At 46.2% G+C, this 14,892-nt stretch overlaps 5 protein-coding genes across 5 annotated transcripts, besides 11 other annotated features; 1 reads left to right on the top strand and 4 right to left on the bottom strand.

The window, feature by feature from the left end:
• Positions 1 to 260: a repeat region.
• Positions 16 to 313: a repeat region.
• Positions 46 to 350: a repeat region.
• Positions 166 to 419: a repeat region.
• Positions 420 to 438: 19 nt separating this feature from the next.
• Positions 439 to 609: a microsatellite.
• Positions 610 to 676: 67 nt separating this feature from the next.
• Positions 677 to 747: a repeat region.
• Positions 748 to 826: 79 nt separating this feature from the next.
• Positions 827 to 910: a repeat region.
• FPSE_08871 (uncharacterized protein) lies at positions 882 to 2,401 on the bottom strand (the record flags this gene model as incomplete). The annotated part of the gene is made up of 9 exons (XM_009261989.1): positions 882 to 886; positions 1,072 to 1,081; positions 1,136 to 1,147; positions 1,190 to 1,211; positions 1,269 to 1,283; positions 1,380 to 1,765; positions 1,806 to 1,850; positions 1,883 to 2,149; positions 2,183 to 2,401. 9 exons carry the CDS (start codon positions 2,399 to 2,401, stop codon positions 882 to 884), a joined length of 981 nt encoding a protein of 326 aa, XP_009260264.1.
• Positions 911 to 938: a microsatellite.
• Positions 939 to 1,125: a repeat region.
• Positions 1,003 to 1,145: a repeat region.
• Positions 2,402 to 2,781: 380 nt separating the features above from the next.
• On the top strand, positions 2,782 to 3,999 carry FPSE_08872 (uncharacterized protein; the record flags this gene model as incomplete). Its single annotated transcript, XM_009261990.1, has 1 exon — positions 2,782 to 3,999. The coding sequence occupies one exon, from the start codon at positions 2,782 to 2,784 to the stop codon at positions 3,997 to 3,999; it is 1,218 nt and encodes a 405-aa protein (XP_009260265.1).
• A 649-nt stretch (positions 4,000 to 4,648) lies between these two features.
• Positions 4,649 to 6,251, bottom strand: FPSE_08873 (uncharacterized protein; the record flags this gene model as incomplete). The annotated part of the gene is made up of 3 exons (XM_009261991.1): positions 4,649 to 4,842; positions 4,895 to 5,597; positions 5,676 to 6,251. 3 exons carry the CDS (start codon positions 6,249 to 6,251, stop codon positions 4,649 to 4,651), a joined length of 1,473 nt encoding a protein of 490 aa, XP_009260266.1.
• A 319-nt stretch (positions 6,252 to 6,570) lies between these two features.
• Positions 6,571 to 6,598: a microsatellite.
• A 1,088-nt stretch (positions 6,599 to 7,686) lies between these two features.
• FPSE_08874 (uncharacterized protein) lies at positions 7,687 to 9,840 on the bottom strand (the record flags this gene model as incomplete). Its single annotated transcript, XM_009261992.1, has 2 exons — positions 7,687 to 8,343; positions 8,401 to 9,840. The coding sequence occupies 2 exons, from the start codon at positions 9,838 to 9,840 to the stop codon at positions 7,687 to 7,689; spliced, it is 2,097 nt and encodes a 698-aa protein (XP_009260267.1).
• A 2,119-nt stretch (positions 9,841 to 11,959) lies between these two features.
• On the bottom strand, positions 11,960 to 14,785 carry FPSE_08875 (uncharacterized protein; the record flags this gene model as incomplete). Its single annotated transcript, XM_009261993.1, has 1 exon — positions 11,960 to 14,785. The coding sequence occupies one exon, from the start codon at positions 14,783 to 14,785 to the stop codon at positions 11,960 to 11,962; it is 2,826 nt and encodes a 941-aa protein (XP_009260268.1).
• Positions 14,786 to 14,892: the final 107 nt, after the last annotated feature.

Here is a 14,892-nt window from a genome sequence, read left to right as displayed (position 1 = left end):
TAATAGTTAAGATTCTTATTATATTTACTTATTTATTATATTTACTTATTAAATATATTATATATAAATATATTATCTTTTAATAATAAATTAAAAAAAATTATATATAAAATTATAAAAAAGTTAAAAAGATTAAAAGCTTTAAAAAGAAAGTTAATAAAAGGGTTAATAAATTTAATAAAAAAAGAGAAATATTTCTTTTAAGTAATTAATTAATATATATATAATATCTTATATAAGGCTTAATTTAATTAATTAAAGAGATAATTAATTAATATAAATAAAATCTTTAAATTATAATATATTATTTATAGCTTAAGATTATAAAAGTATAATAATATAAATATAAAGTAAAAGGGATTAATAGGTAATTTAAGTAATTTAAAAGTTAAATTTATAGAAAACTTAAAATAAAAAAAGCCTAAAGCTAAAGATTTAATATTATATTAATTAGACTATATAACCTTTAAATATAATATACCTTTATATAATTCTCTTAATATCTTTAATTATATTATTAACTTAAGTAATATTATATTATAATTAAATACTATTATAGTAGTAATATAAAGTGCTATAAGGGATTTAATATATATTTATATTTTATTAAAAATTAAAATTAAAGTTATTTTAAAAGGCTTAAAAAGTAAAAAAGATTCTAGCTTTATTTAAAGACTATAATATATAAAGTTATTAAAAATTATTTAATTAAATAGTAAAAATATAAAGTAAAGGATTTTTAATTTACTTGCTTATCTGACTTACTTGCTTATTAAATATATTATACCTAAAAGCTTATTTATAGTTATCTTTTATAAGGCTTAAGTTATTAAATTAAATAATAATATAAAATAAATATTTTATTTATAATTAAAATTAGCTTAATCTATTATATATTAAGTATTAAATAATTTATTTAATTACTTATTTATTTATTTTATTAACTATATTATTAAATATAAAGAAAAAAAGTATAAGCTATTATTATAACTTTTATAAGGCTTTATTTTAGTATAAAGTTTTATAATTAATAAGTCTTATAACCTTATTAATATATTATTATTTTTTTACTATTAAATTTCTATTATATTATAGTTAAAAGTATTACTTTTTTTTATTAAAAAAGATAACTTACTAATATATAAGTCTTATATATTACTAGTTCTATAGCCCTTAACCCTATAAGTACCTCTACCGCTATTATAACTCTACTAATAAGATATAGTAGTAGGCTTCTAACCTTAATAATAGTTAGTATTCTATCCTACCTAAGACTTATCTTTCTGAATTGTATATAGAGAACAGATATTATAACAGACACTAGAGCGCTAATCCGCCATAGCCATCGTTCTGTCTCTGAAGGGAAAGAGGCTGCCTACGAAACTAGGTGGATTGCTCCAAACCATGCCCCCAGGAGGCATAGAAGCGGCCAGTATCTGGTCATGTACAGATTTGCGTCCCATTCCGTGATGACACTCGCGTCTTCCTCAGTCATAACGACGGCTGGCTCAGCTTTCTGTCCGTCAGATTCGGTCAAGGAAACACTCTCTCCCAGATGCTGTTCTTGTTCCTCCATCACTCCTACTTCATCATCTCGATAGTCGCGGGGAACGATATACCACGCAATAGCATCGCTATGTTCCTGGCCCTGGTGAGAGACGTCGTATGTGTTCTCCATTGCCAGACTTTCAAACTTTGTCCACTGGGCGGGCGTCATTTGCGGCAAGCTGACGAAAGATGCGGTCACTATATCTTTCGGCTTCTCCTACCAAAGGGCGTATGTTACTAGTGCGTTGAATACGTACGCCAAGGTCATTGTTTCTAGGGTGGCCAAAGGTAGGTGATGCACACTACGTGTGATGCACTGCAGCGTGAACTATACGACTTGAAGGAGAGCAGCAAGTTTGACCAGACCGTCTGCCTTGTTCTTGTCTGAGATATCCTCTTTGGAAAGTCCCCAGTTCTTGTGATCTTTCCAAGATACCAAGCTGTTGTTCAATAGCCAGGCGTATTGGCCCGGCCATAATGTCCGATATCCTCCATCGTTCCCGGAATTGTACCGTGTCCCCATCATGCAAAGATAAAAACCGTGGATCGTCTTGAACTCTTTGTCAGTTGCATGGGCGCATCGCCTTACAGCTTTGCGCGCCTGCAAGAGCTCTTGCAAAGATTCAAGACATACCATCTCAGGGGCTAAAATGGCCTTTATAAGCTGGTAGAACTTGTGTTTGAGTCGAAGTCTTAGAGAAACATGGATGCGAGGATGGATAGCCGTCCAAGTACAAATCGCGATAGTGAACAAACAAGAAGTGATGAGGGACCATGTACCGCGGTTTGCGTCTTCTGGTACCCAACCCACTAACTCTGTCGCTGCCGATCTGCTGATAACCTCACCACTCATCGGTACCTGGACAAATTGAATAATGACGGCTTTGTTCGTAATTACAAACTATGCCGCCGCCATGGCATGTTGACCTGGAGGCCTAGGAATATATATTGAATTGATGTCATCACAATGAATTATTTATCATGCAGGGCATTCTTCAACCTCAAACCAACATCACGGTCTCTCCCCATATCCCGTATTTTCAGGGGGTCGTTTTGCTTACGTGACATGTTGATAGAGGTCCATTTGTCTGCGTTACTTCTGGACTGCAACTTGAACAACTTAGCACAAACTTTCCCTTCTGCGTTCATCATCTCGAGCCTACTGTAACCCCAAGCCTCTTACAATCGTTGCCACAACCTGTTCGTCCCATATCGTGGGCTCTTCCTACCAACATGGCCACGTCGTCGGCCCTGAGGCCGACTATGCTGGCGCTTGGTCTAACGCTTGGCGTCCCAGCCATGCTCTATTTCGGCATACTGGGGGTGTTGGTTGCTGCACCTTCACTACAAGCTCACGCGATTTATCTCCACAAGGTTACCTTGACATGGTTCAAAGATCTAAATACACCAGAACAATTCGGGTTCGCTCATCATCAAGTCACGCCCTTCTACATCTCGACTGCCGATGGTATCAAGCTGCACTCTTGGCATGTGCTGCCTTTAGCGACGTATGAGGTGCATCAACAAGAGCTGATTGCACAAGGACCCGAAGCTGGCTTGGTTGAGAACTTTGAGGATACTCTTAACTTCCATTTATTGAAAGAGAACCCAAATTCTCGATTAGTCCTCTACTTCCATGGCACCAGCGGCACAATGGCCAGCGGTTGGCGCCCTGACAGCTACCGTTCTCTTTACTCGGCTGATCCCACAAACACTCATGTTCTTACCTTCGACTTCCGTGGATACGGAGAGTCTACTGGCTCTCCCAGCGAGGACGGCGTCGTCACAGATGCTGTTACCGTTGCCAACTGGGCCATTCATACCGCGGGTATCCCACCTGAACGGATCGTAATCTTTGGCCAAAGCCTGGGCTCCGCAGTAGCCATTGCACTTGTCAACGAGCTCGCTCAAAGGGAGCCATCAGTTCATTTCGCTGGACTAGTCGTTACTGCAACATTTGCAGACATTCCTCAGTTGTCAGCTACATATCGTATCGGCGGGTTCATTCCGGTTCTTTCACCAGTGGCCAAGGTGAAGCCACTTTTTGCCTTCTTCGCGCGCCAGCTCTCAAGCACCTGGGATAATATGCAGAGACTGGGCGAATTTGTTAAGTCGGCTGAGCGGTACGACATCACCCTCTTGCATGCGCAAGACGATACGGATATTCCCATGGAACATTCCGTTAAGCTCTTCAGGGAAGCTGTTCGAGTAGCAGAGAACGTGGACGATTTGACAGAGGGCGAGGGAGCATTCCTCAACAGGATAGGTAAAAATGAGCAAAACCGTGGAGAAGGTGGTTCCGTAACTGTCTGTGCCACCAAGAAAGGTGATATAAGATTAGAGATATTGAAGTATGGAGTACATGACAAGATCATGTCCTATCCTGCAACAGGTCTTGCCATCAGCAGGGCGTTTGCTTCCGGAAATCGGAACGATGTTACAACGTCATGATAGATTAACAAAATAAATAGGGATATCCTCTAATTTGCTTCGACTCGAGTTATTGCTTTTTTGCTCCTATAATGACCCAGCAGGCTAGAGACCCTACTCATATTGCCACATCCCTTTCACGAAAATATCAGACAACATAGATAGTACTCTATAATTTGGATGGTATATCAAACCCTCTAACAATCTCACGTCTATAATTTGCATACTGAAAGCTATTGGGGGCCTTGATTGTTGCTACATAAGGCTTTTCTCCATCGCCTAATTTCATACCGTACATTATCCCACGCACTCAATCGTCGAGCACGCCAAAACCAAGCAGCCTGGACAAGAATCTCTGATATTGGCATTTACAATACAATACATCCTTCCACATCATGCCGGGCTTTATCTCAAATGGTACGATCCTGCAATGTTTGGACATGCACGATCCAAAACGAGTATGTTTCGTGCAGCAGGTACTTGCAACATGTCCATCAGATGGCCAGCTTTGCACACAGGAAATGTGTATCATAAATGTGTCCACGAAACAGACTTTCTCACATTTCAAGCATGCTGGCTTGTTCACCATTTTGCTTCCTTAATTAGTGGCTCTGTTTTTGTTGTGTTGCTCTTGGCTCTCGCGAGTCGGTAGTGTCACAGGCGTGTTCTTCTAGACATTGGTGCGATCTGCCAGCGGCTCGTGCTCCTCCTTGAGGATTTCTGTTGAAGTAGGGAGGTCGAAAGAATCGGCATCCGGAACAGGTGTCGTAATATCAGGTGTCGGGGTCTCTTCTCCATTACCTTCACCTTCCAGCATAGCGGCTAGTCGGGCTGCGCGCCCTTCCTTCTTGCGAGGTACAGGCGCTGTGGAGTCAATAAATGCTAACAGACAAACGGGATTATATGAGTGACTTACCTCGTCCGTTCTCCTGGACATAGAAGCGCCGGAGTAGGCCAACCGCTTCATCGCGCCCCCAGCCACCTTCGATCTCATAGCCAGATTCAATGTTTCCGCCATCGCCTCCGCCTGGAGGATACGAGACACCCAAAGTGCCACTGCCGTCTGGGAGCTGCGCAGGTTTCGGGGTAGGATGAGCACTGGCAGTCTGTCCATCCGTACTGACGGGAAGGGAATTGGCATGAATGCTGAAAACACCGCCAGTTCCGCCGAACTTGTCGTTGACAGCGCCGAAGTAGACTTTTTTAATGCCGAGCTGACGCAATAGAGAAGCACACATGACGCATGGCTCAACCGTGACGTACAAGATGCTTTCTCTGATGATCGATCTGTCGACTCGCGCATCAGGGTGGCACTTTTGTCCGTAGGGGTAGAGGTGTCCTTTGGCTCCATCTTCATTGCCTTCGTCTGGAGGTCCCGAATCAATGGAAGACGTCTCCGAAGCTGCCTCAGACTGGTTCTCGGCTTTGGGCTTGAGATACGTCGTTCTCGGCCCATCCTTTGGGGGGTAAGATAGCAGAGCACCGAGCGCCATGAACTCGGCGTGACGAGTACCATTTCGAGTGACATTGGTCGCATTCATGCCCCGTGCAATAATCCGTCCATCATGAACAAGAACGCATCCAACAGGGGTTTCGTTGGTTTGAAGAGCGAGCCGGGCCTGCAGACGTTGTGTGAGTTTTCATGAGCCAGACCAAGGTAAAGAAACTAGCCCTATAGAGAAGACTGGAAGGCTTACCATATCAAGAGCTGCTTCTGTAAACTTCATGTGCATCGCTCGCTCAGCTACCACAGCAGGGTCTGTGGATATCGGTGCAGGTGGGATGACTAGCGTGACTGGCTTGGGAGAAGTCAAGATGGATTTGTTGTCTTGAAGCTCCAGGCGGGCAAGAGACTCAGACAGCTGAGATGCGCTGGGGGGTTGATTTTCTTTATCTGCATCCCCATTGTGGGTGAGTCGATTCTGGAGAGATTGCATACTGTTAGAAGCAACAAGTATCGCAGCGGTCTGGAGATTGTGCTGTTGCTGGGGATAGTCGGTCGTGGTCGTACTTTTCGTGGCAGAAGGCGATGATGAAGAATCTGGATTTCTCTTTTGCTGAGCTTCGTTTTTATCTTTGGAAATTTCCTGGTGATCGTTGCTTCCGTTGCTGGCGTTACCATTGCCAGTTTGGTCAGTGTCGCTGGTACTTGCACTGGCACTGGCAGTGACGCTGTCACCCTCGCCAGGCATCACCCGCCCAAAGAGACGGCGTATAGCCTTTGCACCTGCTTTCTTGGCTGGCGAAAGGCCAAGTGACTGGAGAACTCCCATCTTGTCTGCTCTAGGTACTAACCCACCCAGAGTCAAGCCAACCTTTGAGACTTTGTATCGGTGTCCTCACTTCACTTTTCCTACCCAGGTAGTTCCGTTCAGCGCACCTCTTTCTCTCCGGCGAGTCTTCACTTGTGCTTCTTTGTCTCTTTTTGTCCGCTCTTGATCAGTATAGAAGTCACCACTCAACGCTTGTTTATCCTTGATACCACGCCTTTCGTTGCTCCCCTTGAATAATATGCCCTGGGTCCTTTCAACTCGCGAGTGACACGTCTTTGTCGTATTGGCAACTAAGACAGCAGTGACAAGCCCCTTTCCAAAAAACAAAAACAAAAACAAAAAAAAAAGGGAGGGTAGTAAGTAGATTGAGCTTGCTGATGGGGATAAAAACGAGTTGATTGCTGGTTTCGACTTGTCGCTTAATCCAAATTCGAAAGTTGATCTTTTTCGAAGACTTCTCCTGGCCTGTCAAATTCCTAGCTTGACTGGAAGATTTTGATGCCCGGTAAACATAAACCTCTCCTAACTTTGATAATTCTTCATAGGTCGGCAGGATTCTTTGTCTAACTCAACAGGTAAGTGTATGAAGAGGTCGGATCAATCAATAGTCGTACTGATTAATAATAAAACATCAAGTAGTGGCAATTCAACAAGTAGTGATCCAGCGGTCGATGCTTAGCTTTGGAGAAGTAAATAGGCTCGCCATAAACTCCAAAGTTTAAGAAGAAGTGTTCTAGATGCGCATGTCCTACCCTGCCTTTGAGAGAAGATTTCACGACTTGCTCCCGGGCGCTAAGCCATATTAAGGCTGCCGTCTATAACGGACGCCCCGCCCTGAGGTTTGATGTTAACGGAACACAAGGTCTAGGAAACTGCCTAACATGCACTAACAGACGACACAGGTGTTAGTGCACGGACTAGGCTTAGGACTTACAATGGACAACAGTGTCGCTAAATGCCTGAGGTCCAGAAGAATGATTTGGTGAGAGATTGCTTCTTCCAACAGACTTGAAAAGCTAAAACTTATTGGAAGAGAATTTTATCTGAGCTTCAATAAGCACATCGTCAGAGCACATTATATAAAACACGGCACAACACTGCCAGATCTTGATCACGGTTTGCACATGTTGCAGAGCAGCGATTGGGCAATACACTTTTTATCAGTGGCCTAATTTGTCACGTCATTAGAATGTACCGTAGTCCAGAGATCAAAAGGGCTTAGAAGCCAGTTCAAGTATTATTTTTTTACAGGTCGATGCTTGTTCTATCGCAACGGCCCTATTCTAGCAAGGCCAGCGCAACTGCGTGGTCTTTCGCTCTTCACGCTAAAGTTAAGACAAAATAAATAGGGAAAATTGAAAGCAATGCGAGAACTTGAGTCATGGACTGCGATCACCTCTATCTGCTCCACATGCTATGCATCAAAGATAAGCCGTTACACAGCAATGAGACCTCTGCCCATCGATATCGTCCAACCGGCTGGTGTCGTGCCACTCAATGTGATGCTCTGTAGCTTTGTGGCCACCCTCCCGATTTTTGATGTCATTTGTTTGACCTTCCTCTGCATTTGCGAAGAAAAGCGTGTCCCGTGCTCGCAGCATTCATCCCCGTTAACAAACAGCTGGTAGACAAAGGACCAGACCGTTGAGGCGATCAACATCATACCAAGGGGTACGAGAGTCTCCAGACCTGGTTTGCGAATCGTCGATGCCGGGCAGTACGACACAAGAGCAACCGCAGCGGGCGTGGGAGAAGGTTGGGATATATCTCCCGCCACATTGTGAATCTCTGCATCGCGAGAATCTGGTTGCTTGGGGCCGCCTTCGGCACTGACATCGTGACAAGATGCTTGGCTGGCTGTAGATACAGTCTCTGTTGGTTTGAAGACTGCTACAGCACGAGCAATCTCGTTCAACTGGGAGGAGTCTGCTTGTGCGGCTGCTGCTGCAAGTGTTTGGGGATTCTGTTGTGTAGCCACAATCTCGGTTGGCTGAGAAGCTGCTTGTGTTTCTGCATTCTCTGATAGTCGGTGATCTGATGAACCTGCTGTCGTCATTCCGTGGGCCTCTATGATATCGCGACTGATTGTCACCTTTTCCCAAGTTAGTTGCCGTTCTGAAAGGGAGGAGTATGTAAGTGAGGTACGTACGTTACTATTCGTAGATGACAAAGTATCCACGGAGGATTGGGTGTAGGATGCGACGGCTGGCGCGCTGTGCTGTGATGAAGTATTCGTGCTCAGAATGTATGAGCCGAGACTGGTAGTTGGCACAATAGCGGCGTGATTCTTCAAGCCAGCTCCAGAATCGTCACAGACATCTTTGCGGCCGACCTGGCCATGAGTAAAGAGATACTGTGATGCGGAAGCAGGAGCAGCAAGCTGTCCTCCGAAGAGGTTGTGAGGAAGCTCGTCGCCACCTAGCTCGTCGCCACAACTACTCAATTCATTCGAGAAGTCCCGTGGTGGTAGCGGGTTCGGTGCTGGTGATTTCGGCTGACTAACCGACTGCTTAGAGACTTGAACCGGGACCATACGATCATCTTCCGAGAAGGACGAGTCGGGAGAATAAAGGTTGAAGTCCGCATAGTCGTGGTTGACATCGACTTGGTTGAATGGCAGATACGCCGCAGAATCGTCCAGTTCTGCAATCTCTACATCGGCCGTGCCACGAGGACGGCGAAGAAGGTCTTGTCCTGTCGTTGGAGTAATGGGCTTCGCTGAAAAGTCCGATACAGAGGAGGGTGACTGGGGAGAGAAGTAGCCCTCTGGATCGTTGAAGAAGTCGTAACTGTCATCGACAGCAGGGTATTGAATGAACTGCTCCCATGCATCGCTTTCTGGCTCGACTGAGGCAGTCAGGTTGTCGAGGTTTACTGAAAATTCTAGCTCTGGGGTTGTCATTTGGCCGGTAAAGGCATCCTGAGCAACGACAGAAACCTTTGCTTCTGGGGCCACCGTCTTCGTCTTCTTGGTGACCTTTGCGGGCTGTGCTACCGTGCTGGTAACGCCACGCTTCTTGTGGCTAGGATCACAACGGATCTTCTTCTTCTTGCAGCTTTCGCAGGCCTTGATGATTCGCATGAGGTGGGCGTGATCTCGCTGCTCCTTTGTCTTGGATCCTCGGGAGGCAGAGTTGGTCACATCACGACCATCCTTAGTCATTATCTTCATTCCAGGCAGGTTAGAGAAGTCAGCGGGCTGCTGGCTGGCTGTGGACTTGGGAGACGAGCGGCGGGAGGAAGTGCTGTTCACATAGCTCCAATCCCAGTTGGATGTGGCAGGGCTCGTGTTGAAAGATCCATAGCTAGAGTCCTGGAGAGGGCTGGCGCTAGCAGGAGATTCCACAGAAGCGGAAAGTGTGTAGACGGGGTAGAACTTGAAAGTATGTCCAGTCAGGTGTGCATACTCAAAGTAGTCGAGAGAGATAGTGGCGCGCTTCTCCTGGATCGAGGCAGGGCCAGGGATGTAAGCGTTCACCAGCTCGTCAAGCTCCGAAGATCCGATGTCAGGGAAGAACTGGAGCTGAGCGCCAAGAGCGGGTTGGAAAACAGAGAACCCTTGAGGGAGAGTGTTCGAATTGGTCGCCATTGTTAGCTTTGAGGTTCCGTTATTGGCTTGAAAAGACGGAATCTTGAAAAGGGTGCGGAGTCGCACTCTCGACTGCGGCTTTGTTAGTTGACCACTCGGACAGTTGCTTACTCCGACCTGCTTACTCTCACGTGGGGTAATTGTTTGGTGACGGGAAGTACCCAGGCGAGATGACAAAAATATTGTATCTTACGCCGATGCAGGGATTTTCGTCTGTCGAACTAGAATGAACCAAGGTTATAGTGTTTTGAGGTCACTCGAGATGAAGGCGTAAAGTAGGGTGATAGGCAAAGTCTTGAAATACCGAGCTTGTCGCCAGGATTGTTGCACTGTCCTTCAAAGCACAGGATATTCTTGGCTTCACAAATACGGACAATTCGTCGTTCGGCAAGGAGAGAGAAAGAGAAGTAAGAAGAATAAGAGAAAACGCCTGAGGCCACGGGGGAGGGCGTTGTCGAAGTATTTCACTGTGGTTCGAAGCTGCACTGGCTGGTGGGTAAAAGAAAAGTTGTCTTCCTAAGTCTTAGGGTACAAAAATAAATAGCCTAAAAGGTGTACTCTAAGTAGCATATGTTGACCTACTAATTTCGTGGGTTATACTTCTGGCGGACAATTTTTCTGATAGCCTGAGGACTGGGAAACATGGCGCAGCAGGTGGGAGGAGCAGGAGATTGAGTCTTTCGGCGTGCTGGAAGAGGTATAGCGTTGTAAGGCAGAGTTGATGCATAAACCAATCATATTACAGTACTTTTGAAGAATCCACCATGGTAAGAGTCACCATTGGTCACCATGACCCACCTTCTGCACCATCAAAGCTAAGACTTCGGCGAGAGAATAGCATTCTTGTTGGTCAATGCTTTAAGCCTGCATTTGAGGGTGAGTCAACTTTCCGCAACCCCAGATTTCAAGGCCACAGATACGACATTCAAACACGGTGGGGTCAGACAACCAACTGTTAGGTACCTACTACCTTGGTAGGCGGGTTGCCAAAAAATAGGGACTTAGACCAGTATAGACGAAATCATTAGTCTACTCTTAGGCAATATATACACTAAGAGTGATCTAGTATTTATATCAACCACTAAATCAGTATTGGTTTTTATTGCAACCCACCTGCTTGATAGACTCATCTGTGAAATCGGAACCTAGACTCTGTCTGGGAGCTTGACAATATGAACAATCTCTCGAACTAATTTCCTTGTATAAACTCTGTCAGTCTTATCGCTACCGCAGAGGGCTTGCGATTCAGTGAGTTGGACTCGTTTCTTCAAGTCACAACATTATTCAACAGGACCAGCACTCATCTGGACAGCATCGAACCAAGATGGCTCAACGTATTATTAACCGTGGTTTTCCGATCTTCGTACAATGATGCTCCGACGGTATTCCAGTAATGGAAATGTAGGTATTGTGCCATGCGAGTCGGCAGGTTTGTTTTTGGGACCGGTGCGGAGGGACGAGTCGGGGGTTGAGTCTCTTATATAATATGATGCCCGACCGGAATCGTGATTAAGCACGGATGGATCTCTTGGAGGCAGGAACTAGGTAGATGGATGGATCTATTCCTAGTCTCCACACCTAATCGCATTCACGACTCGAAATCCGAATCAGCCGGTGTGCTTCACGCCGAGATACAAGGCAAGGGTCCTATCTGTGTGGATGGCACCGTCTTCAGATTGTTGCTCATGATGACTATGCCTTTCGCACTTCCGAATAGTGAATCCATCATTTGGGAAATGAAGTACAAACCTCAAACGCTTAAATCCATGCCCCTTGAGAAACACTATCCCTCCACCGTGCTGATAAATCTCACCAACACCAAAGTGGTACGCCGAAGTGACTCTATCGGCGACTCGCACATGACATGCAGATACTGGTGCACTTTAGTCGGCCATATTCTCTCACACAAAACAGAAGCGCACCATCTGGTTCTGCAACACTCGTCGTCCACATTCCAACACCGACAGGGCGTTTTCTCTTTATAGATTCCAGTTAGAGAGTAGCAAGTGAGCTGAATCTACCAAAGTGGCAGAAGTGCGTATCAAATCATAAGTACCAATGCTTAAGAAGAAGGTTGTCCTTTTAGGAGCCGGAGACCTGGAACATTTTTGTCCCATCATTACCGGGGTGGTGCTTTGGAGGGCCTCGTCATCCCAAGTAGATCCCCCGCGTGCCTACTCCAAGCACCGCCGTTTGGCTTGCAAAATCCTGGTAGTTCTGATCGGACTGTGTCACTCGCAGGATTCACTTTCTGTAGTGAGTTCGCAGACACGATGCGAGACGAGGTTGAGGTCTCTAATTGGACCAGAATCTGGGGTGGCAACCCAGCCGCGTCCTGTTTCCTTGCAGCCTTCTTACCTCTGGTGGCAGGATTCGATATACGCGGTAGTTGCTTTATTTGGGGTTGTTGTATAGTTTGTTCTATATGTGGTTGTTCCCCCAGAGTTTGTTTTTCTTGCACTGGCTTCTTTTGTAATTGATCTTCTCTCGATAGCTCTCGTGCTGATTCCTGCTGGTGCGCTAGAATTGGAGTATTCCCTGGAGGCTTGAGTGTGAGATGATTTCTGTGCGAAGGATTCTCGGTTGTGTTCATGTTTTCAATTGCTGCGATTTTCGGTTGGCCAAACCCACCAATGCCGAAGTTAGGAGGCGGAAAGTCCTCGACTGGTATGGTGAAGCCAATTATCTCCCTACTCTTCACACTCTTTCTCGACATCTTGGTAATTCGAGGACCGGAACTTGTTTCCGCCTTAGCTCTGGGTTTAGTCGTGGGCTGGCGCTCTCGGGCAGACTCAGTATCAGTTGATGAGTTCTCGTCTTGGTTATCAGAATCACCAGCTCCTGAGGGTGGGTTGCTTGCTGCGATTTCCTCTTCATTGTCACTAAGCACAACTTGAGCTGCCTTTCCCCGTGTACGCCGACTCGGATTTGTGCGCCGAGGTGGCGTCACTGAGGCTCTATCTTTCTCAGAAACAATATTATCCGAAGCTGAGTCCTCCATTTGGGAGTTTTCACCTGACAAACCTCGCATCGGCTTCGGGTCCTCAGTCGACTCCTCACCCGATACTTTTTCTATTGCCACTGAGTCGAAGTTACCAGCAGATTTGCCGCAGGGCTCTTGGATAGAGCTGGGATGTTCTAGCACAACGGAGTTCTTCCCTTTGGCTGGTGGCGGGGGTGGGTCAGTGCCTTTCGCAACGTCGTGGGCTATGTCGGATTCTTCTTGCAATTGGATTGCAGGAATAGCGGGACGATCTGAGATATGTGCGTCGTTTCCTGTTCCTGACGACAATGGGAGTAGTCTTCCCAATGACCCTGCTCTGTCACCTTGCTTGTTCTGCGCTACCATAAGCAACCCACGGCGCTGCCTCGATCTGATACGAAGCTCAGTTCTCGGTTCCTTGGCAGGCGGAGGCTCAACTGCTCCCGTTTGTGCAGGCGGGTCCCTGTCGGTACTCAATGGTCGTTTAGTGCCATGAGTCTTCACAACAGCTGACTGGTTCTTCCTGGGTGGTTTGGGAGTAGCGTTTCGAGGACGTGTCTGAGTGACTGTGCGCGGGCGGGATTGTTCGTCTTCGTCGATCTGAATTGGGGTTTGAGCTACCCCATGATTTACTTCTTCCACAGTCTTCTGATATATTGTACCTCTATCAGTCCTGGACTTCTCTAGACGTGTGGTGCTTGGATTCGTTGGGACTATCGGCATTTGGTGGCCAGATGAAGCACCTTCGCCCAGTGCGAGCCAGCTGAGGAACGCGTCGTTATTGGTCTCTGCTAGCTGCTTTCGGTTTCGACTTGAATCGCCAATATCTATGTTTACTGCGGAGGGCATGGGCTTGGCGGATTTTACCACTCCAGGTACTTGCCGAGTGCTGGCAGAGCGTTGGAGATTTTGAACTGCATTGTCCAAACGCTCCGATTTTTCGGTTTGTGTAAGAAGTGATATGGCATTGTCCGAGTTATGTGACAAAAAAGGTCTTGCTTTTTCCGGTATATTTGGGCGGCTTTTCGATATCGACTCTCTTGGTCGAGGATGTTCTTCGTTCCAGTTCTGCTCATTGCCCGCCAGTAGTTCTTTCAACGAAGCTCGTTGTGTGAACACCCGGCGGGGTGCAGTCTGGTTAGTAGCACGGGCCTCCGGCTCTTCAGGATCTGTCGAGCATGGTAGTGTTTCTGAACTTGTCTTGATTCGTTTGGGAGCATCCAGTAGGTCAGTTCTTGTGCTCGTTGACATGTTCTTGGATTTCATGGTTGTCTTGGCAGGCAACGCCTGACTCCGAGCTGCCGAGACTGAAGACGAAAAGGGTGTCAAAGTCAAAGTCGTCCCGAATAGGGCACGAGCGTGTCCCATTTTGCTCGGAGGTGATTCTTCTTGCCTTCTCCTCTTCGACGGGCGCGCGTCCTCTGTAGGTGAATCTTGCTGTTGAGCAGGGCTCTCGGCCATCTTGCGCACTTGGTATGGAGAATGGGGGGAGATGACGGCTCTTCCAATTCTTGTTGCACCCCCTACCAGATCGTTGAGTGGACGGTGTCTAAGTTGGAAATGAGGTGTATTCTGATCGTTTCTGGGGGTATGAGTAGTTGCTGCGGTCGATCCCGGTGTCCTTGTCCCAGCATTTGATCGTCTCTTTTCGACTTCTTTTGCGCGCTTATCCAACAATTCTGTTAAGTCCTGTTCTCGCTTCCCGGTACAGTCCGAAACCTGCACGATGGCAGAGCCACGATCAAGCTCGAACTCATCACCGGGCTCGAGGTCGCCACCTCCCTGCCAGTGAGCGTCGCCGACAAAGTGACTTCGGTCATCATATACCATCACCCGTTTGTTGAATGTGTGGTATTTTAGAACGCCATCTTGCCAGCGTTTCTGCTTTCTCTTCAAGTCGTGTGTAAACAGGCAGATAAAGTCAACCACAGTTGCGGTTGAAGGTACGGAGCTGGGAGTCATGACTCTTGGTGGGTATTTGATTGTGACGTCGCAAGCCCATCAAACACATCCTCTCTCGGCATTTAGATGAAATCAAAACGGTATGGTCATTTACCAACTTAAACAAA

Source organism: Fusarium pseudograminearum, chromosome 2, assembly GCF_000303195.2.
Source record: "Fusarium pseudograminearum CS3096 chromosome 2, whole genome shotgun sequence".
NCBI classification, from domain to species: Eukaryota; Fungi; Ascomycota; class Sordariomycetes; order Hypocreales; family Nectriaceae; genus Fusarium; species Fusarium pseudograminearum.
Note: the sequence above shows the minus strand (reverse complement) of the source record. Positions and strands in the feature narration are given on the sequence as shown.